The sequence below is a fragment of the Pituophis catenifer genome, unplaced genomic scaffold (genome assembly GCF_029215685.1).
Source record: "Pituophis catenifer annectens isolate HBS135680 unplaced genomic scaffold, rPitCat1.0.hap2 SCAF_7, whole genome shotgun sequence".
NCBI lineage: Eukaryota > Metazoa > Chordata > Lepidosauria > Squamata > Colubridae > Pituophis > Pituophis catenifer.
The window spans coordinates 62771270-62793934 of record NW_027256887.1 but is presented as its reverse complement, the minus strand read 5'-3'; the positions used below and the strand labels follow the sequence as shown (position 1 = coordinate 62793934).

At 41.3% G+C, this 22665-nt stretch overlaps 1 protein-coding gene and 1 long non-coding RNA gene across 3 annotated transcripts in view; one reads left to right on the top strand and one right to left on the bottom strand.

The window, feature by feature from the left end:
- The window catches only part of TRIOBP (TRIO and F-actin binding protein), a 40710-nt gene extending 18283 nt beyond the window's left edge, over positions 1–22427 (top strand). The window contains exons 1-14 of one of the 2 annotated variants that reach the window (XM_070946977.1): positions 3199–3386; positions 4147–4203; positions 4641–4709; positions 5053–5142; positions 6252–6361; positions 7095–7638; positions 8862–8957; positions 13579–13726; positions 16776–16887; positions 17984–18143; positions 18798–18908; positions 19615–19701; positions 21039–21192; positions 21696–22427. In XM_070946977.1, coding sequence (XP_070803078.1) covers positions 4177–4203; positions 4641–4709; positions 5053–5142; positions 6252–6361; positions 7095–7638; positions 8862–8957; positions 13579–13726; positions 16776–16887; positions 17984–18143; positions 18798–18908; positions 19615–19701; positions 21039–21192; positions 21696–21700 — 1713 coding nt within the window. In that variant the 5' untranslated portion in view covers positions 3199–3386; positions 4147–4176 and the 3' untranslated portion in view covers positions 21701–22427. Of the gene's footprint in view, positions 1–3198; positions 3387–4146; positions 4204–4640; positions 4710–5052; positions 5143–6251; positions 6362–7094; positions 7639–8861; positions 8958–13578; positions 13727–16775; positions 16888–17983; positions 18144–18797; positions 18909–19614; positions 19702–21038; positions 21193–21695 lie in introns of those variants that run through there. The other variant, XM_070946976.1, reaches the window with a different exon arrangement.
- LOC139319222 (uncharacterized) lies at positions 18098–21049 on the bottom strand. The gene is made up of 3 exons (XR_011600613.1): positions 20960–21049; positions 18725–18873; positions 18098–18177 (listed from the first exon to the last, which is right to left on the bottom strand). It is a non-coding gene; the product is annotated as an uncharacterized lncRNA (long non-coding RNA).
- Positions 22428–22665: the final 238 nt, after the last annotated feature.

Below are 22665 nucleotides of genomic sequence, written 5' to 3'. Positions count from 1 at the left end.
TTTAGACGGCCCTTCAAGCAGTCTGCGGGTCGTTTCGCCAGACGTGGAAAGTGACTCACCGTTTCCGGTCCCGATCGGCGGCAAGCTCCAGGCCTTCTCTCACCTGTGGCTGACTACCACCTCGGATGCCTGGATTGTCCAAACTGTCACCGAGGGATTACGTTTGGAATTCACCAAGATGCCACAGGACTTTTATGTTCACTGCCCTTGGCCGGTGCAGCCGGAAAAGCGAGCCCTTCTATCGCTCGAAATTTTCCATCTGTTACAGATTCAGGCCATAGAACAAGTCCCTTCAGACCAACTCAGAACCGGCTTTTATTCAACGCTATTCCTGGTCCCGAAGAGCTCGGGCGACTGGAGAGGCATTTTGAACCTACGACGTCTCAATCATCACATCGTCTACCGTCGGTTCAAAATGCATTCCCTCAAGTCTCTGCTTGGCTGCATCCGACGGGGGGACCTGATGCAGTCTGTAGATCTAAAGGAAGCGTACCTACACGTCCCCATTCACCAATCACACAGAAGGTACCTCAGGTTTGCGTTTGGAGACCACCACTTCCAATATCGGGCTATGCCATTTGGCCTTTCGTCCGCTCCGAGGACCTTTACAAAGTTGCTAGCGGCAATTGCGGCGTCCCTCAGGGAGATTCCGGTTCGTCTGGCATGCTACCTCGACGACATTTTGATCCTGTCATCTTCTCCAGAGCAAGCGACCCTCGACCGGGAGTTAGTACTTCAGACTCTTCAAGACCACGGGTTCACTTTGAATTTTGCCAAAAGCCATCTGGTCCCCACGACTCGTATCCTCCATCTAGGAGCGATAATCGATTCGAGCCTGTGTGTGGTCTTCCTGTCTCCAGACAGACAAGTCAGCATACGGAACCTAGTGTCCCAAGTCTTACTACACAGGACTGTGACCTTACTGACGCTCTCCCAGCTTCTGGGAAAATTAATATCATGCATAGACATTGTTCCGTGGGCACGTTTCCATCTTCGTCGCCTTCAATGGTTTCTGCTCCCTTACCAGAGACAAGGGCGAGCGGAGTCTCTTCTCAGAGTCACAGTCCCAGCTCCTGTGCGCCTTTCCCTGAGGTGGTGGCTGTCTCCGGCCCTCGACAAGGGTTCCCCCTTCCTAGAACCAGAGCGGATGGTGTTGACCACGGACGCCAGTCTCCGAGGCTGGGGGGCTCATCTCAACCTTCAGTTGGCCCAGGGGGTCTGGTCGTCGACAGAACAGCCGCACAATATAAACTGGCTGGAGCTCAGAGCGGTTCGCCTCGCCCTGGTGCACTTCAAACACCTTGTGTATCGCCGGGACATTCTGATTTTAACGGACAATGTGGCCACCAAGGCACATATCAACAAACAAGGGGGGACTCGCTCTTGGACACTAATGCAGGAGGCGGAGTGTCTCCTGTCGTGGGCGGAACTACACCTCTCGTCAATAAAAGCCGAACACATTTCGGGGTCTCTGAATCGAGAAGCAGATTGGCTCAGCAGAGACCAAATAGATCAGGCCGAGTGGAAGTTGGACCCCTGCCTGTTCCAGGACCTGTCAAGGAGGTTCGGTCTTCCCCTAGTGGACCTGTTTGCGACGGCTCACAACACCCAATTGCCGAGGTTCTTTTCCCGCTACCCATCTCCAGCAGCGGAGGGTCTGGACGCGCTTCGGAGTCCGTGGCCCCGGGGGCTTCTCTATGCCTTTCCCCCTCTTCCAGTTCTCTCCAAAGTCATTCGGAAGGTTATTCAAGAGCAGGCGAATCTTCTGCTGGTAGCGCCATATTGGCCTCGTCGGGAGTGGTTCGCCGACCTCAAGAACCTGTCAGTCGAACCGCCCTGGAAGATTCCACCCGACAAGGTTCTGTTAACTCAAGGGGCCGTCCGTCATCCAGACCCAGCGTGGCTTCGATTAGCCGTGTGGCATTTGAGCGCATAAAACTCTTCAAGGACAATTTGTCTGAGGATGTCATCTCCATTATTCAGGCAGCTCGAAGACCATCAACAATTCGTATTTACAACGCCTCTTGGGCCGCCTTCACGAGATGGTGCGGTGATCAGCACGTGGATCCCACAACAGCGTCTGTTCCGGACATTCTGCGTTTTCTGCATGCGGGGTTCTCCAAAGGCTTGGCCCCTGCGACTCTACGTCGACAGGTGGCGGCTCTCGCCACCGTCCTGTCCGGGGAGGCGCGAGTTCCCTTGTCTCAGGATCCCAGAATCCGTTCCTTTCTCCAAGGGGTCTCAAACTTGCGGCCTCCGCCGATTCACCGCTACCCTACCTGGGACCTCACCTTGGTGTTGCAGGCCTTGACGGGTCCACCGTTCGAGCCCATTGCCTCGTCCAGCCTACGCTACTTATCTTTAAAGATGGCCTTTTTGTTGGCAATTACTTCGGCTCGCAGAGTTTCCGAAATCGCAGCCTTGTCCATGAGAAGTGATCTCTGCGTCTTCTACCCTGATCGGGTCGTTTTACGCCTCGACCCAGCCTTCGTTCCCAAAGTGAACACTCGTTTTCATCGAGCCCAAGAATTGATCTTACCCAACTTTTGCCCGAACCCGCGTCATCCTGCTGAGAGGCGATGGCATACCTTGGATGTCCGACGGGCCTTGAGAAGATACCTTAAAAGAACTGCTTCCTTTCGCAAGACTGAGGCTCTGCTGGTGTCCTTCCTTCCCTCCTCCCTGGGTCAGAAGGTTTCTTCTGCTACAGTGGGCAGGTGGCTCAAGGCCTGTATATCTAAGGCATATGAATTAAGGGAGGTTCCTGTCCCGGGTGGTATACTGCCCCATTCTACCCGTAGCGCTGCGACATCAGCGGCATGGGCTACCCAGGCTTCTGTAGATGATATCTGCCGGGCGGCCACATGGTCCTCCCTCTCTTCCTTTGTAAGTCACTATAGGCTGGATAAATTTGCCTCTGCAGATGCTGCATTTGGCAGACGGGTATTACAAGCTGTAATCTCTCCTCAAGGCCAGTCTACGGCTTAATTCCCTCCCTTCTTCTCTACCTTGGGTATGTCCCAGACTGAGGAGTGTCTGAACGGCGAGTAGGAAAATGGTCGTTGCTTACCTGAACGACCCTTTTATACTCGACGTTCAGACACTCCGTCCCTCCCGTATTCTCTCCGCGTCTGGCCTTGGTGGAGGTCTGCTTTCTTTCCCTCTGTAGCTGTCTACTTCCTGTGTTGCTATCTGGTGGAGTTTTTCTTCATGGCTGTCCCAATGCCCTTGAACCACGTTGTCTTCGTGAAAAGTCTGAGGAAGGAGCAGGAAGTGAGGTGGATCCAGCTCCAGAGGGATTTGATTGACACTCAGCATTGCAAATAGGAGTGATCGTTACCCAGACTGAGGAGTGTCTGAACGTCGAGTATAAAAGGGTCGTTCAGGTAAGCAACGACCATTTTAATGTACATTCTTGTGATTCAGGGAAATGGGGGGATGTGGATGTTTTGAATACATAAAAGAGCTCTGGTTGATTGCATAGATAGGATGGGAAGACATACTGTAGAGGACTTGGTCTCTCATCTTCTCTCTGCATAGAAAGCAAGTAAGAGCTTTAAGGAAGGAAACCCTTTCATCTGAATCCCTTTCTAATTATTACAACTCCCAGCAGGCTAAAAAAAAACCCCAGAAATTAATTCTGGAGAGTTACTGTAGTTATAAAGCAGAGTTAATTAGTCATATGCAGGGGAAAAAATGCAGCAGTGGATCTATGTGTGACTTCTTTTTCATGTTTTCAGATTTAAGGGTTTATTGTATATTTCCCCAATGTATGCTTTAATCTAGCCTTTTCCATCTTCTAGAGCAGGGGTCCCCAACCACTGGTCTGTGGACGGCAGTGGGTTGTGGCATGCCAGAAACCGGGCCACGCAAAAAAGCAAAGCCCCATCTGCGGGATGCAGGCAGCATGCGAAACCACGCCCTCTCCAGGCCACGGAAAAATCTCTCTTCTCGGAACCGGTCCCTGGTGCCCAAAAGATTGGGGGCCACTGTTCTAGAGTGCACTGAAATGTCCTATTGTGCCACCTTCTTCGTCAAAAGTTATGAATGATAATCATTGCATACTGGAAAGTACACAGACAGGGAATGGTCAGTTTAATCTTGTGCTCTGTATTAAATTTGTTCTGTCCTCATCTCTCTTTCCAGCCAGATCTTCTGAATTTCAAGAAGGGATGGATGTCCATATTGGATGACCCAGGAGAGGTAAGGTGGAAGAATTATTAGAGCCCAATCATTTCCACCTCTCCATTTGAAGAATTATTCTTACTCTTACTCTTCTTTTTCTTCCATTCCCACTGAAATAATGGTTTTACGCCAACCCATTTTTAAAAATGTGGAAACCAAATATGGTTTTGATTTTTCTTCATAGTTAAATGTATTTCTTTACAGAAGCTTTTGCTGTGTAACATAAATGGATTATATGTATCAGTAAACTACCAATAGGGATCCTCTGTTGCATGTTCCTTGTCAAAAATGGCTGACAAATAAATTGGGAGATCCCTTTTCCATAATTAAGTGGCTACGCATGAGGCCGAAAGCTTTTTGAGCAGTATAGGTGTTGAATGGTTTGTGTTTTTGAGAACAAACAAATTTTATATTTTGTCTTCCTGTTCTCCTTCGTTTGATGGTTTGGCCAACAGTGGACAAAGCACTGGTTTGTGCTGACAGACTCGAGTCTGAAGTACTACAGGGACTCCAATGCTGAAGAGGTAAGAAAGTGACCTAGCCTGATGGAATCTTTTGGATGTGGTAGTCAGATATTCAATGGAAGTGTACTGTATAATGGTTGTATGTATTTCCTGGGGGGTGGGGTGGGGGGGGGGAGGGGAAGTAGAAGTGAGGTGCTTATTTAAAAGTGACAAAGAAGCGTCATGTACTTTTCTATACACTGAAAAGATAACATGGGATTGCTTAGCTTGGAAATAATTATTTAACTGACGTAGATAAGAGGAAGGAGGAGGCTCTAGTAGGCTGGAAAGGTTGTATATTGGCGATAGGAAATTCCTGGACTAGATGATTTGCGTAACACTTATGGTCTGGAGGTCTTTTCAGGCAGATGAGCTAGATGGAGAAATTGACCTACGTACTTGCACCGATGTGACAGAATATGCAGTGCAGAGGAATTACGGCTTCCAGATACATGTAAGTGTTCAGAAATGGAAAAAAAAGTGCTTGGATATGAAATAAAAGGCCCTATAGTTTACTGAGTCCAGCAAGGTATTCTTTAAAGTTCTTTAATTCTGTTGTGGAGAAGATGCTTCTGTTTTGCTACCATAATGAAGTAAACGCAAAGGATGGCAATTTAGCTTGTGAATTGAAATTATTTTCTAAACCACAGTCATAAAACTATAACAGAAAGGAACCCCAGTGCTTACCTTTCTGTTTGCCAAGAGACAGAGTAGAATTGACCAAGCTGAAGTTTTCCAAATGGAGTAGGCTGCAGTTTGCGTAATACTGTTGAACAGGGTGTTAAACTAAGTGGGATTCAGCTTCAGTTACAGCTAGTTGACTTAGAACTGTAATGGAGGCCATAATTTCAGTTGTGAATCATTGCAATCTTAAGGCATCACATGACTGGACCTGGGTTTTTTTTGGCATTTTTTGCAGCGGTCATTAATCAAACACGGTGATAATGGTTGTTAAAGGGACCTGGAAATAAATGCTGAAAACCAGCAAAAAAATGCAATCATATAATACGTGCAAATGACTGTAAAGGTGAGCTGGTTGCCAAGCACCCAATCAGTTCATGATCATGGGGGAATGTGGCCATTGTAAATTCAAAATCAGGTTGTAAGTAGCTTTGGGGGAAGGGATCCATCATTACTTTGAACGGTTGGTAAGTAAATAGTCATAAGTTGAGGAATACCTGTAATACTTACTTTGTAAGGAAGTTCTTAGTGATTTTATCCTCATTGAAATCTGGCTGTTTCCTGTTTAATCAAAACCCAAACCTGAAGTCAGATGTACTCGTAGGATTTCCTAGCATGTGGAGTTCTCAGTGCTCTCTAAGCTCAGTTGTTTGCTTACAGATGTTTCATTTCCTGACTTCTCAGGCAAGTAAAACATTGCAAGCAAACAACAAAGCTCAGAGAGCACCAAGGACTCCACAGTTCAATCCTGAGCCACATATATTCTCTTCTGTTGCCAGTATACGCTGCCTTCCATTTGGCGCATTACCTTTCCTATGTTGAAGGTGAACCATAGGTTGAGGTGTACAATCAAGCCATACTTTGTGTGTTTCTTTTTTCCAGATTAAAGATGGTATTTTTACGTTATCTGCCATGACATCAGGAATCCGCCGGAATTGGATTGAGGCTCTAAGGAAGAGTATTCGACCAGCCAGTGTGCCTGATGTCACAAAGTATGTGGTAGATCAAGCTTACTAATACTTAAATTATTAAATTCAATCTATAGGAATATTTGAGCAGCTGTGTTTTCCAGCATTCAGCCAAATATAAGTTTCTTGCACATAAGTTTCCATGGTGTTAGAACGGGGATGCCAGAGCAATCATCTTAAATCTGGTGCTCTTTAACAGACATGGTGGTTGAGAATTTCAAGCAAAGCAAACATGGAGGACTGTGCTGAATTTTTGGTGAAAACAGGTTCCCTATGGAGTGGAGAAAATTGTTGCCCTTCACTACTGTTTGCATTGGTCAATAGTTGTTCTGTAGATTTCATAAATCCTTTTTCCCCAGCCCTGATGACATTGGATATAGTTTCCTTTAAATGCTGATTAAGAGTTAGATTGCTGTGCTGGGCCTCCTTCCGATTCCCAGAGGTTGTCTAGTCTGATCCAATGCTATCAGTCTGGAATGCCTACTCTTCTCTCCAACTGAGCCAGGTGAAAATATTTACTAGTATTATTCATCACAAATGCTTTGTTATATTTCCAACAATCCAGTTATTGTAACTTCTTGAGAACTTGTTCCTCTTGAATTACTATGTGGGGTAATAGGGCTGACTGTACTTGGGTGGCTTCCAGATCTGGGTGTCATCTACACTGAGATTGGAGATCCATTGTAGGCAGTTTCTGCAAACAGTTCCTGAATGATTTCTACTTCTAAGTTCTGCATGACTTTCCTCCTGGTTCCAGGCTATCTGACCACAACAAGGAAAACTCATTCTGCAACAATAAATCCCCCAAGAGTTCCTTTCGAACCGAGCTGCAGCCCAACACTGGAAGTGAGGTGATATCCAGAGCTGGCAGCAGGAAGGCTGAAGGGCAGCAACCGGCTTTTGACTATGTTGAGTTATCCCCCTTACAACAGCGATCAGCTTTAAATCAGGGGTCCCCTCAGCAGTCAAGAGGGAGCACAAGAAGTTCAGATGGAGGAGTCAAGCGGGAAGAGTTGGAGCGGGACCTGGCCCTCCGCTCGGAAGAGAGGCGCAAGTGGTTTGAGTCTTCGGTCAGTGGAGGCCTGCAAACAGATGGCCCAGCAGAGAATCCTTGTCCTAAGAAATCTCAGGGAACTCCTCTTACTGAGGCTCAGAGGAGTCGGCTAAGTGAAGACATTGAGAAGAAGTGGCAGGAGCTGGAACGTCTGCCTCTAAAAGAGTCCAAACGAGCTCCGCTGATGGTGCTGCTGAACCAGGGCAAAGGGAACCCTGAGGATGCAAGTGAGGCACTGGAGAAAGAGGTAGAGAAAAAGGGAGATGGGCGCTTTTAAAATTAGATAAATAAATAAAATAAATAGAAGTAGCCACTGGTAATGTCCTGAGACGTCATGTGCGGGAGGAAATACTCTGTCCTTTTCACAAGCCTGAACAATGCAAATGTGCACATTCTCTGAATTGTTTCTGTTATTGATGCTGACTCTTTGAAATGTGTTGAAATAAGAAGGACGGAGAAACGTAAGCTTGTCTGTAGAGGTAGCATTTACTAATAGCATTTAGACTTATATACTGCTCCACAGTGCTTTACAGCACTCTCTGAGTAGTTTACAATGTCAGCGTATTGCCCATTATAATCTGGATCCTTATTTTACCGACCTTGGAAGGATGGAAGGCTGAGTCAGCCATGAGCTGGTCAGGATTGAACTCCAGGCTGTGAGCAGAGTTAGCCTGCAATACTGCATTTTAACCACTGAACCACATGGCATGCCATCAGTCTGGTGTACTGAGAACACTACAGTATTGAATAGGAAAAGATTCCCTTCCGTGCTGTTAACATTGATGTCCCAGGCCAGGTTCATTTTGAGTAGTTTGACACATCCACCAATTAAATTTCGATCACTTGGCCATTTCACTGACATAAGTCTGGCTCAGTTACAGTTTGTTGAATAAAACGTAAACTATGGTTCGCAAACTACAGTGGCTAGATTTTCCTGACACACTAAAGCAAAATGGAACAAACCATTAGTTTAATACAGGATATGAAACATCCATAAAGCTATTGTGCAACTTTTGTGGTTTGCTCATAACACTAAATAATAATGTGACACAAACCAGCACACAGAGATCACTGGAACGATTCTATGTTTCATTACTTGCAGAAACAACATCGTACTTTAAAGCTGTCTGAGTATGGTGGCCAGAGCATAGAGTCATCTGAATAGAAAAATGACTTTTGAATGTTGCCAGCAGCTTCTAAAATCCACTGTCACATAGAAGTTGACTTCCATGCAGCAGTGATTATGATGTTTTGGAGCAGCAAAAGGGGGGAAATATTAAGGGGTTTAAAATGGATGTACTGAATTGATGTATCAGAATGCCAGCACGTTCTTATGTCATAATGTCATGGGTGTATGGATGGATTGGGGGAGTAAGTCCATTTGCCTTTTATGGTGACCTGGGACTCAGGTTAACAGAAAATTATTTTTTGGTGGTGATTTGTTATTCTGCTAAATCATTTGTCTAACAGGTCCAAGTCCTGAGGTCACAGCTGGAGTCCTTGCGTTCCCATAATGAGGCAAACCTCCATAAAAATGGGCATGTGCCCCAAGGATACATTTCTCAGGTAATGGTAATAGCCCAACATCATCTTTACATTCTATGGCTTTTCCTTTCTCCACTCCAGTTGCTAACCAGCCAATGTGGATAGAGAAATGAAAACAGCTGGGACCATCTCCATCATTTTCCTATCAGTGCTATCTATGATTAATGTATCTGCAGTGGGACAATGCCTTTAACATACGGCAAATGTTGGAAAGGAAAGGACTTCTAATGCAAGCTCTTTCCTATTGCACTGATCTTTAAAGTAGGAATGGGAAGCCTATGGAACTCCAGAAGCTGCTAACTTTGATTTGCAGAAACTCTTAAGGTTACCATATTGGCTAAGGTATGCTAGTAGTTCAACAATAGCTGAGGGGCTGTAGGGATTGAAACTGCTACCAAGTTGGCTAAAGTGTGTGTATGTGATTTCATCCTATCCCTTTTCAGTCTTAACCAATCATAATAATTGTAAATGCCTGCTTGTAGTGACTCAAGACAGTATTTTCAGTAGAAGGCACTCAGCTGTGGAATTTCCCTTGCACACAGTAACAGTTTCTATCAAATCTTGGGAATGTTTAGCACCAACTTGAGTTCATTAAAATAATGGATTTTGTTTGGTTGGTTTTTTTTAAAAATCCTTCCCACTTTTGGATTTCTTTTAGCAATGATTACAGACTTAAAAATTGAATGAACGGATGGATAAAGTACCTGTGACTTGTTGAAAAAACCAGTTTCAAACAGTAAAGTGGGGTTGTTTTAACTTTAGCTAAGGCTATTTGGAGTGCTTTTGAGGCCAGACAAAACTGTAACTCTAACCAGTGTGAATTGTCAAGCTTGCTCGGTGGTTGCACAACCAACAGAGAAGGTTGAAACCAAGGTTCATTATGTCTTGTTTTTATAATGTTAAATTACAGTATAGCGTTTCCAAATAATAAGATGGTTGAAGATATATATGGTTAAGAGTATTTGCCTTTGAGGCGTAGGAGTATCTACAGTTTATAGCGCAAAATAGGATGCAGTTAGTATCAACTAGATTATTTAGTAAGTAATTGGACAGGCTGAACTTGTTAACTGGAACTGTAAATTGGAGACCTCTCTACTTTTTAAAACTCCTTTTGTTAACTTTATTTTTATTAAAAATATTTCAGTGTTCTTATTATATAATACTCTAAAGCTTTTTAGGCCAATTATAAAATCATTCTAAAATATAGCAAGATGATGATTATGGATAGTTTTAATTGATTGTCTATTGAAACTTGAAACTGCTGTGCCTCTCAAGATCACTATACATTGGAGCAGGCTATAAACACTAGAAATAAGTAAAGTACCTGATAACTATTAACAATTTTTAAAAATAAAATGAAAAAATATGGAAGCTACAAGTTACAGGCTAAAAAAGGCTAAAATGTAGAATTGATTTTTTAAAAATGATACCCAAAGATTAACCCCCCCCACATACTCCTATTGATACTAAGACATAGCATGTATTGTGACTCATTTTTGAGTTACTTAGGTTAAATTTAAATTTTACATTTACACATATATTTACAAACTAAAATGTAAAATGTTAATATCTAACTTCGTTACTTGCTTTCCCTCTGACTTTGTTTATGAGATTTATTTATTTATATTATATCCAGCTCGCTTCAATAAACACCAGGTGACTTTTAATAAAACTAAATATTTTAAAACCTTTATCAAATAACAGTTATAATTAAAAAGTTGAAAATGACTCTGCAATGCACATACAGCTCATAACAAATCCTCACCAAAAAAGCCAGTTCTGGTGGAAAGTTTTCACAGCTTTCCAGAATGCTTTGGAACAGGGGGGTCTCTAACTTTGGCAACTTTAAGATTTGTGGACTTCAACTACCAGAATTCCTCAGCCAGCAGCTGGCTGAGGAATTCTGGGCGTTGAAGTCCACAAGTCTTAAAGTTGCCAAGGTTGGAGACCCCTGCTTTGGAGATATGGAGCCACCACCTCAAAGCCTGATTCCAGACTCCCACTCTAATCTCAGAGAAATAGGACTACATCACCCCTTCCTGGCTAATTAACAGGAAGACCAGATTCTATTTTTGGGTCCCATAGATAGGTTGGACCCAAACTATATAGTACCGTACATACAGAACAATAACAGCACCTTGAATTGTATTAAAAACATATTGATAATAAATATAGCACCCTGATTTTCTATACTACTGAAGTGGTTTTCACCCACCAGCATGCAGTTTCCAGGTGGTCTTTATGGGCGGGCTAAGTAGAATGTATTGCAATAATGCAGTCTCAAGGTAATAAGGTTATGAGTCATTGTTGCTGAGGCCTCCCAAAAAGAGTCACAGACTAGCTGAAGTTGAGCAAAGCTTCCCATGGGGACAGATCCCATCTGCTGCTCCAGTGAACCCCCCCCAAAGTTGTAGACCTGCTCCTTTAAAGGAAATGTAACTCTTACCCCAAGTGAGCACAGAGGCAACATCAAATCCAATGGTTTCTACATAAATACCGTATTTTTCGTACTATAAGACGCACCGGTGTATAAGACGCACCAAGATTTCGAAGAGGTAAGTAAAAAAAAAAAGTGTTTGCCCTCCCTGGCTCTCAGGAGCACTCTGCAGGCTTCCCAAACCCTCTGCGCACCCTGTTTTTCACAAAAACGGGGTGTGCAGAGGGTTTGGGAGGCTTGCAGAGTGCTCCTGGGGGCTGGGGGAGGGCAAAAACACCCGTTTTGGCAAAAATCAGGTGAAAAACAGGCCTGTTTTTTGCAAAAATGGAACAAGTGGGGCGGGGCTGCAGGAGGCCAAAAATGGCTGTATTTGGTGTATAAGATGCACCAACATTTCCACCCTCTTTTAGGAGGGAAAAAGGTTCGTCTTATACTCCGAAAAATACAGTAGTTCCATCTGGCTGAAGTGTGGTTTCTACAGACCCATTACATCCTGGACATAAATTGTTTCAAGTTCTACCCTCAAAATGATGCTATAGAGCACTGCACACCAAAACAGCTAGACACAAGGACAGTTTTTTCCCGAATGCCATAACGCTGCTTAACAACTAATTCCTACAACGCTGTCAAATAATTTACTATGACTGTATTACTATTATTCTTCTCTTCCTTACTAGTATTTATCTCTTCCCACTTATTACTACAATCATGTTGCTTGTATCTTTCAATTATATTGTTTTTGTTTCCTAGTACGATCTGATAGCTTATTAGTAACCTTGATTATCACTTAATGTTATATCTTTTTATTCTCGATGAATATATTTTATTCTCCTTATGTACACTGAGAGCATATACACCAAAGACAAATTCTTTGTGTGTCCAATCACACTTGGCCAATAAAGAATTCAGTTCTGTGCTGTTCTGTTCTGTTCTGTTCTGTTCTGCTCACTTAATTTCATTCAAAGCCTTATTGCTGCCAGTCATCGAGTAAGGATATCCCCTACATCTCCTATCTGGCCAGAGATGGAGGTGTATAATTGTCAGCATATTGATAATATCTGATGATGAATAAACAGACTTCTCCCAGATTCATATAGATATTAAATAACATGAGTCAAAAGAGTAACGCCTATATATATATGAACAGCCAAGAATTTGATTGCTCCTATCAATACTACGGAGTGGAAGTGCCTACATAGCCAAGAGCAAAATCATGGTAAAATAAAATCCCCCCGTTCCCAATTCTCATGGGGAATCGAGGCCCAAAAAATTAAATACCACTGAGAAATCTAACAGGACCAGGAGGACCGTATTCTCACCATCCATGTCCCAAACAGCATAATGCAATAGTCTCCATCCCACATCCAGATCTGAACTGTGACCTAAAGGATTGAGATATTCCATACAGGATCTCTAAAATCATAATTCTTCAGAACTTTCAAAGCAAGAAGGTTGGGTCCAATAGAAGTTGTATATCTTTCAGATCAAGCAATGACCATTTGAAACAGAAGGTACTTGTCACCCCCATCCCTTAAAGTCCTTAACTACCTCCTTAGGACAGCTGTTGATTCCCTGAACTGCCTGAAAGAAACAGACAGCAGATCTTATGCCTTCTAGCATGCTGTCCATACCCTCAGAGTCCACAAGATCAAAAGAATCACAGGAAAACTTGCAAGACAGTGCCCCAATTATCTAATTGGTTTCTGCTGATGGGGAAACAAGATCTGAGTAAATGGAAGGAATTTTATCTGCATAGGGTTTTGCTGTCATGGGAGTCTGACAGAAAACCATCAAACCTGTCCTTCTCCAGTAGGGCTTACCTTAAAGAGTGATATTGGGAGATCTTCTACCAACACAGTGTGAGCAGACATACTGATGCTTTCCTGTCCTTGTTGTCCCCATGTCAGGCCAAATATAGGACTTCTACTTCATGGTTTGTAATGTCCTCAGAATTATATATGCCTTGATTGCTCAATTAAAACTGAATTTTAACATAGCCTTTCCATTGGAAACGTCTTAACATATAACCTGATAGAGCTGCCTGGTGGAGATGCTTTTGTGTCTTTTTCATATGTTAAATCCCTGTTAACTTTTTTTGCGGTTATCTGTTCCCAGTACTCCGCTATGGCAAACAGAGATGCATTTCTTGTTAATTCATCACGTAAAATGTGCTTTCCCGTTCTTCTCTCCCCCATCCTCCTCTAGGAGGCATGTGAGCGCAGTTTAGCAGAGATGGAAAATTCCCATCAACAGGTCATGACAGAAGTACAGCGGCATCACCAGTGGGAGATGGAGCGGTTGCGGCAGGAAAAAGAGCGTCTTTTGTCTGAAGAGGCAGCTGCAACGGCTGCAGGTAGAACCTACATGACACTCACACAAAACTAAGTTGTAATGTTTATTTTTCTTCCTATATATAATATAAAAAAGAAGAAAATACAGATACGTATTCTAGCCATCTATTTTTTAAATATTAAAACATTGTCCAATCATGCTGATAAAAGTTTTCCATTTTAGAATAATTAGAATAGAATAGAATAGAATAGAATAGAATAGAATAGAATAGAATAGAATAGAATAGAATAGAATAGAATAGAATAGAATTCTTTATTGGCCAAGTGTGATTGGAAACACAAGGAATTTGTCTTTGGTGCATATGCTCTCAGTGTACATAAAAAGAAAAGATACGTTCATCAAGAATCATAAGGTACAACACTTAATGATAGTCATAGGGTACAATAAGCAATCAAATCATACTAGGAAACAATATAAATCATAAGGATACAAGCAACAAAGTTACAGTCATAGAGTCATAAGTGGGAGGGGATGGGTGATAGAACGATGAGAAGATTAATAGTAATAGTCATGCGGACTTAGTGAATAGTTTGACAATAGCCAGCCAATTCAAAAGCAGAAAGTACTTGCCATCAACCAAGAAAGTAGATTCAGAATATAGTCTTTTCACTATAACAAAGCAATTTTTTAATGACCCATGCATAATACTTGGTACATATTTGTTTTGTTAGTGAATTCCATTTTTTTCTCCTAAATAGTTAAAATCATGTAGTGCTGCCCTCTCTCGATGAGGAGAGGCAGAGCATGTACTTTGGCAGAAGACAAGCAAGCATCAAAAACAATTGTACTCCACAGGCTGTAGTTATCCCTTTAAATGCCAAGGACAGAGCATGTAAAATTTTAGGAAAATATGGTTGTCAACCACAGCAATATTTTCAAACAAGCAGAAGATAAGTCTTGACAACACGAATGAGAACAAAAGAGAATAAAAGGGGAGGAGAAACCAAAGGATGGGAAATTTAAAGGGAATTTACATTAGATATCTTATAATTATTATTATTTTTTTTAATTTATATGCCATCCTTCTCCAGAGACTCAGGGCAACTTACAATGCGTTAAGCAATAGCCTTCATACTTTTGTATATTTTATACAAAGTCAGCTTATTGCCCCCACAAACCGGGTCCTCATTTTACCTACCTTAGAAAGGATGGAAGGCTGAGTCAACCTTGAGCCTAGTGAGAATTGAACTCGCAGTAATTGCAGGCAGCTGGAAGCTAAATACTACCTTTAACAGTAGCATTAGTCTGCTGCGCCACTCAGGCTCATAATCAACAACGCTGGAACATTCTTGATAGAGATCTTACTAGAGAATTTGGGAGAGCTGTTACTTCATTTTTCATTAGTCCTTGTTAGGGAGCTTCAAACAGTATGGATTCATGCTATGGTGTCTTGTTCCTCTACTGCCCTGACTCCTGGAAATAGCAGGGCTGGATTCATTGAACTGGATTTCTCCCCTTTTTCTAGGTCATGCTTTTTAATAGCTTGAACTTGCAGCTGTTGATTTATTAGCATTGGGCATGCCAATGTCCATCTTAAAAATATTTTTTAGTTATTTGTAATCTAAAATGCATTTCAGTGGTGTTAATCTTTAGGAGCTATAGATCTGCTGATATATCCAAATCAAACTGTAAAATCAGCAGATGTTTTAATTAGATATATACTGCCATCCAGCATTTTTAGACAATTCAAATTCCTTTTGTAATAAATCATTATTTTTAAATACATTTTATTAAATACCATAAAATACCATAAAAATACAAAAAGAAACAAAAGTTAGAAAACTGACAGAAAGAAAGAGAAGTGCAAAGAAAGAAGAAAAAAGTAGTGACTCCTGATTTACTCAGTGCAGTAAGATACAAAAAAAAATAATCTCAACCTTTTGCTTTACATTTCAGAACTTTCCAAGCTATTCCTATAATAAGAAAATTATTCTAATAATCAAAACCTAAAATTAAAGTATCGTTTTTTTCCCAGTTTCAAGTAAAAAGTCCAGAAGCGGTTCCCAAGTAGAACTAAAATTAGATAAATTCTTCTCTTTAATTAAAACAGTTTTGCCAACACCCCTAACTCCATCATTTTTATCATCTGCTCTTCCATTGTGGAAATTAGTGTGTCTATCCATCTTTCTGCATATAAGGTTCTTGCCGCTGTAAACATATATAATTGCAATTTTTTTTTCAAGTTCTTTGTCCATCAAACCTGAAAGGAAGACTCTTGGCTCCAATTTTATATTTAAGAATCTTCTGAATCAAGATAAACTCCCCTAATGAAGACTTCATATTTCTAGTTTCAGAAGTCTTTAATAGTTTTAAGATGGTTAATAGGCAATTTGTCAAAGTGATTAGAAAGAGAAGTTTACAAACTTCATGCATCAAGCATCATGGTTGCAGGCAAGATGGCTGATCTTGTAATCTCCTGGCGCTCCAACCCAAGGAAACCTGCTGTCCTGCAATCTCCTCATGAGGAGCTGCTGTCCAGAGCACATGTGGCCAATCTCCCAACCTCTCTTTGTGCAGAGAGGTTCCAAGGAACTGGTCTATTTACCGGTTCCTTACTCTAGGCTGTAAGCACCGCTTTTATGGAACTGTCTTTAATTTGCCATCGCCAGTAGTCCAATAGGCAAGTGAATTTCTCTTCAAATAATTGCTTTGAGAAACATAAGAAAAACCTCAAAGTAAAAACCTTATTTGTTAGCAATTATAATTGGGAATATATGAGATTTCTCCATTTAATTGAATAACCTGATAATTCAGTGTCCTTTTAATACTATGGCAGTACATTTTGGTAAAGAATATTCACAAACATCAATCAAACATAATGTGTTTAGCTCTAGCCACTGAAATCTCCATTATTTAAACATCAAGTGAACAAATGTTCTCTTTGTCACCTGATACAATGTATGAGTGCAGAACTTAAATTCTTCCACTGGATTTTTCTCCTTTCCAAGACAATTTAGTTTGGTAATATATGAGATATATACAAGTTTAGCAGATTTTACTGATCCTTTCTTTGTCCTGTCTCTCTGCTCCTACCCTTCCCTTTGCTCTAGCAATTGAAGCTCTGAAGAAGGCACACAGGGAAGAAATGAACAAGGAGTTGGGCAGAACACGTAACTTTCAGAAAGGGTTTTCAGATCCAAATGCGCTCCAGCAACAGCATCGGTAAGCGACAATTGAAAAATGATTGAAGGAATCTTGACTTGTGAATTAAGATAGGAGATATAATTGTATCTATCAAAATGTTGATTGCTGTAGCATTTGATGAAAATCTTTGGGTGCGTTTTGGGAGCAAATTGACTTTGCTATCGATTTTATGAGTAATATAGAAAAGAAAAATATAAAGTAGCTGGAGAGTAGTCCTATTAATTTGTGTGTTCATTTAAATTCATTTGGATCAAATTCAATTTTTGTCCTACCTTTACAGTATGTCTTCCTTTGACCCAGCCCCGTGTGCATTTGGGATGCATCCCCTCTAGCTCATTTCGTTAAATGCAACCCTTTTATAGGAAAAGCTATTGATCTTGTGCTTTCAGTTTTCACTAGAAGCCATTGCTTGTATTCTTTCAACAGATAGAAAGATAGGTCAGAAAGATAGATTAAATAGGACCATTAAGGCCCTTTTGCATCATAGATAGCCTAGAGAAGGAACTCTGGCAACTCAAAAAGATGCCTAAGCATATCAGACCTGGAAATGGGGATGATAGTAGTAGGCTGTATTTATATAGATCAGGGGTGTCAGAATCAAGGCCTGTGGGCCAGATCCAGCCTGTGGGGTGTTTAAATCTGGCCTGCGGGGCCAGCCTGGCAATATCAAAAGACCGGCCCACGGTGCCTCTGTTGGCCCAAATGGATCACAGGTGTGTGTGTGTGCAGCCCCTGTGCGAGCCATTTTCAGCCTCCCCGGCCTCCAGCAGCACTCTGCCGGCCAAAAACAGCCATGTGGAGGCCTCGCGAGACTCCTGCGTGGCCCATTTTGGCTGGCAAGGTGCTGCAGGAGGCGTCTATTCCGGCTCCCCGCTCCCCACACCCCCCACCTGCCCATGGAGAACTACAATGCTGATCCGTTTCTCGAAGAAATCCAGTATGACACCCCTGGTATAGATTATCCTCTCAACCGGCTTCTGTGTCACGACGGTCACATTTTGTTCAGGATTTGCAAAATAAGATTCTTATTTTGGAGGGGACAGACCAGATAGGGGGAAGACTAGCAGAGAAAACTTAGATGGTGTTGATGGTGAAATCCTGGTATCTGCTGCAGGTCTGATGTGGAGTCTCTGAAGCGGGAGTTGCAAGTGCTTTCAGAACAGTATTCCCAGAAGTGCCTGCAGATCGGGGGCCTGGTGCAGAAGGCAGAAGAACAGGAACAAATGCTGCAGCGTTGTCAACAGGAGGGGAAAGACCTGCTTCGGCAAAACCAGGCAAGGGCTGGTGGTGCTGCCAATAGCAGAAATTCTGAGGGAAGGAACAATGACAGAGCAAAGTAACATTCATGAAAGTAGGACAATCTCCTTAATTTAGAATTCAAATTAAATTTACATACCAGTGAGCTTGCCATTCTTCTTACCTGGTGGTTCTTGTCTTAGCAACTAATTCTGGGAGATTTAGCAACCATTTTTGTGATGTCAGCCATAGATCTGTTTGGAATCCCTAGGATGCCGAGTCAAGTTGAGCAATAGAATAGCAAACACTATTGAGCTCTGGAAAGACAAGCTTTGGAGAGAGCCCTGGCAACATGCAGCCTAAGATGTTTCTTCTCAAGGCTGCACAATTGAAAATGGTAGCAATTGTCCAGAGTCTTTTGTCAATATAAGAAGTTAGACAGCCATGCTTTTGCTATATGTAACTCATCTTTTAATAACTTTAAAAGTTAAGAAATCGAAGTGGCAAAGCCAGAAACAATCTATCTCCCTTGAGTATGTATATAGTGTATTCCCTCCATGGCCCTCAAGTGTATTCCCTCCATGGCCCTCAATTATTGGAAAAATGTTTAAATAGTTACCAGCTTCAAAAAGGCTTCCTCCACCTGTTACATTTGATGAATATGTTAAACTATTTCATCCTCATTCTTCCAGGAGTTGCAGAAGCGTCTGTCAGAAGAGATTGGCCAGTTACGAGACTTCATTGCTGCTCGGGGCTCACGTGATGGTGCTTCACACAATGAGAAGAGTTCTTGTGAGCTAGAGGTAAGGAGGGAAGGTTGCTTGTCGCCTAATACTTTTTGCCTGTCAAATTTTGCAGTTTCTTTTGTTTCAGGTATAATTTGGCTATCTAGCATTGTGGATGAAAATAAATGTCTGCTGAATCTAGAAGCAGATGCACACAGCTTTTGCGGCAACAAATAGCTCTTTTAAAATGGAAATTGGGGAAATTATAGATGAGCCAATTTAATGTTTCTTCAAGACAATTGGTAGAAATGGTAATCAAGGACATAAAGAAAATAAAAAAGGATAATCAATTTGGATTTTTGTCAAACTTCTAAAGTTTTTTAAAAAAGAAATCTACCAAACAATAAGGTATGGTTGAACAAACATGGTTGATCAGGTTAGGTGAACCAAGCCATAGAAAATCAATTTGTTCATGAACACTATTAATTTCCTGCTATGTGTCAGACATCATTTTATTCTAAGGGCAACCTAATTTTTGCTCTCTTCTGAGGCATTATCTCACCCATCATTAAGTGTTGTACCTTATGATTCTTGATGAACGTATCTTTTTTTTTATGTACACTGAGAGCATATGCACCAAGACAAATTCCTTGTGTGTCCAATCACACTTGGCCAATAAAGAATTCTATTCTATTCTATCTTACATTGAAAGTGATTTCGATAGTAGACAATTGTGTCCTGAATTGTGTCCCTAACCCTAACCTTTTCCATCTTTCTTCTGCAGGTGCTTCTCCGAGTGAAGGAGAATGAACTCCAGTATCAGAAACAAGAAGTCCAGTGTCTGAGGGATGAACTCCAAATGATGCAGAAGGTAGATTTCTAAAAGCAAATCAGAGTTCCTGGTTTGCAAGGAGAAGTGCATCCACGCATAGGTGGAAACCAATCACTCCATTCCCTCTAACAGTATGCAGTGTTATCCAAAGAACAGAAAAGTACAAAGCTAAAGAAATTAAAGGCATCAGGTAGAAAAGGAAGCCCAGCTAAAGCCGTTTTGCACCAAATCAAATTCTCTGTATTGCCCCATAGCTTTCTGCCCTGGCAAATCACTTTTGCTTCCATCATGCCTCGTTTTATGCTCTGCCTTTATTCTTTAAATTGTTAGGCTCTCTTTTTTGAGGATATCATCAATTCTCTATAAATTCTCAGTCATTCTTTTCAATTTATTTCATTTTTTTTTATATAATTTGATTCTCTTTGTTTATGATTGACTAATACATTTCTTTCATATTAGTCACTTACTTAATATTCAGCCCACATTCATTCTTAATTCACCTTGATCTCATTTTATCATATTACATTGCATTCAACTTTATATTTCTCTTGTGATATACCTAACATTAAAAAAGTGGGCAAAAGCATGCTAAATATACAGTTATTGTCTTCTGATGAACATTCACTTCTTGGAATAGACCTAAGTACTGTTTTTCTAGAAGCATTTGCACATATTAAAATTTTTCTATCCAGGTTCCCATGTTTAACTAATATTCCACAATATTGGTGTACAGATCATCTATTTGCCTTACTTTTTGCCATTTATGTACTACTTGCAAACATTGAGTCTATTTTCCCTGTTATTTTCTCTGTTACCACAGCTACCTTTGTGTTAGATTGTGCATCTAACATTCACTTCATATCTAACATTCACTTCTAATCATTCAACTTCTCATCCAACACAATATCATCTGCAAATTCTGGTTCATGCCCAGTATTCTTCTAACACGGGGGTGTCAAACTTGCATCACGTTGTCATATGACGTATTGCGACTTTTCCCTCTTCACTAAAACGTGGGTGGGCGTAGCCAGCATGTGATGCATCCAGCCCACAACCTGCAAGTTTGATACCCCTGTTCTAACATCTTTATAAGTCCATAAATACATTAAACAACCAGGAAAACATCCAAAATCCCTGTCTTAAGTTCCATTCAATACCGAGCTATCTGCTCAGCATTTATTCTTATATATGCTTTGTTGCAATCATATACCACTGTTAATTTTATTCAGCAACAAACCTCCAGCACAAAAGATTCCATAATTTGAGCCTATTGTATAATTAATAACATGTACTTCACCTCAGAAGATGCCAATGTCTTTCATTTGTATCCTTGGTTTCTATTCTTTCTGGACAATGGTACTTCCTTCCCCGTGCAGGACAAGAAATTTGCCTCAGGGAAGTACCATGATATCTACCTGGAGCTGAATCACATCAAGCAACGGTCAGAACGAGAGATTGAACATTTGAAAGAGCATCTGCGCCTGGCCATGGCAGCCCTAGAAGAGAAAGAGATGCTACACAACAATATTGGTATAAAAGACTCATTTGCATTAAAGACGCATGTTGTGTAAAGTGGAACTAGCCAAGCTGCAAAGGCAGAAGGCGTTGGGGCCCCTTTTATCTCCCAACAGCAGAGATGCACCTTGTATTGGCTATCTTGCTGATTGCTTCACAGTGTTCAAAATCTTTATCCTTTTCCTTCTCTTCTCTCCTCCCCTCTTCTGTATGCCAGAGGACAAATGCATAAACAAACTGCTTGTAGAAGGCTCCATGAAATCAGGTTGAAAGCCATAGGTTGGTCACTGCTACTGTATTGGTCTAGTCCAGCTCACTTTCATTCTGCATCTAAAATAAGTTTACAAGCCAAGGATGTTATAGCTACAATATATAAATTGTCATCACCAAGACACTTTAAATGTTTTAGACTTCCATCTTTCATTACTATTAGCATGGCCACAAGTCCTATGTAGCAAAGATACACTTTTTGAACATAATTTAATGTTCTTAATTCTACTTCTTTCTTTGTTCCATAGGTTAGTTACTTTTCGATGCGCCATTTCAGAGAAGAAAGCAGCATTCCTCTCCAGGAGCACTGGGCGAGACTTTACCAAATAGCCATCACATGCATCTGCATCACTTGGGCATGTTATGGGCTGGATCCTACCACTAGCACCTTTTTGGGACTCTATACATGAAAATAATTTTTATATTTTGGGGGATGGGGTTGGGGATATGTTTTAAAATCTTATACTTAAGTTTCCCAGCAGTTAACCACAAAGACGGACCAGATATTTCTCCCTAAAGTTCCTTTAGATCTAATTGTTCCTTCTCCCAAATATTTAGCTGTATTTACATTAAAAGTATTTATCTGCTTTTAGTTTTCTTCCAAATGGAGAAACAAAATCACACAACCCTCAACTTCAGGTTGTACAGTGTTGCTTCACAGCAATCCATGTTGGAGATATGCTGTGCTGAAAGAATGTTGTATTAGTTACATTGTCAGTGGTTTGTCCAAAGACCATGCAGAGTTTATGTTTAGGACCTATGAGTAGCAATTGTTTCAGAACAACGGAAGATTTTTTAAAAAAATGTGGATTAAATGTTTGCGCATCCCATTGAGTCTTCCTCCCCAAAAGTTGGATTCAACTAATATGTTCTCATGGGGAGAAATTTTACTGCTGATGTTGCCAGAGCCAAACAATGAAGGCGGCTGATTTTCTTTTATTTCTGCAGAGTTAACTTAATAAAATCATTGTCTACAGAAATGTGTGGTTTTTGCTTGGCAGCAGAAGGTATAAATGTTGAACCATTTTGCATTCCCAAAAGGTTGACGCTTCCTCTTCTTATATTATCATTCTTGGCACTTAATGCCCTTTGGAGGTTCAAAGTACTTTCCCTGTTTTCTCTCTTAATCTTATAAACCTTTAAGGGAGAAATATGGGGAGGGGGGAGGCTTTATTTATATTTTGGATGACTTGCAATAGATCGTCAAATACTTGACTC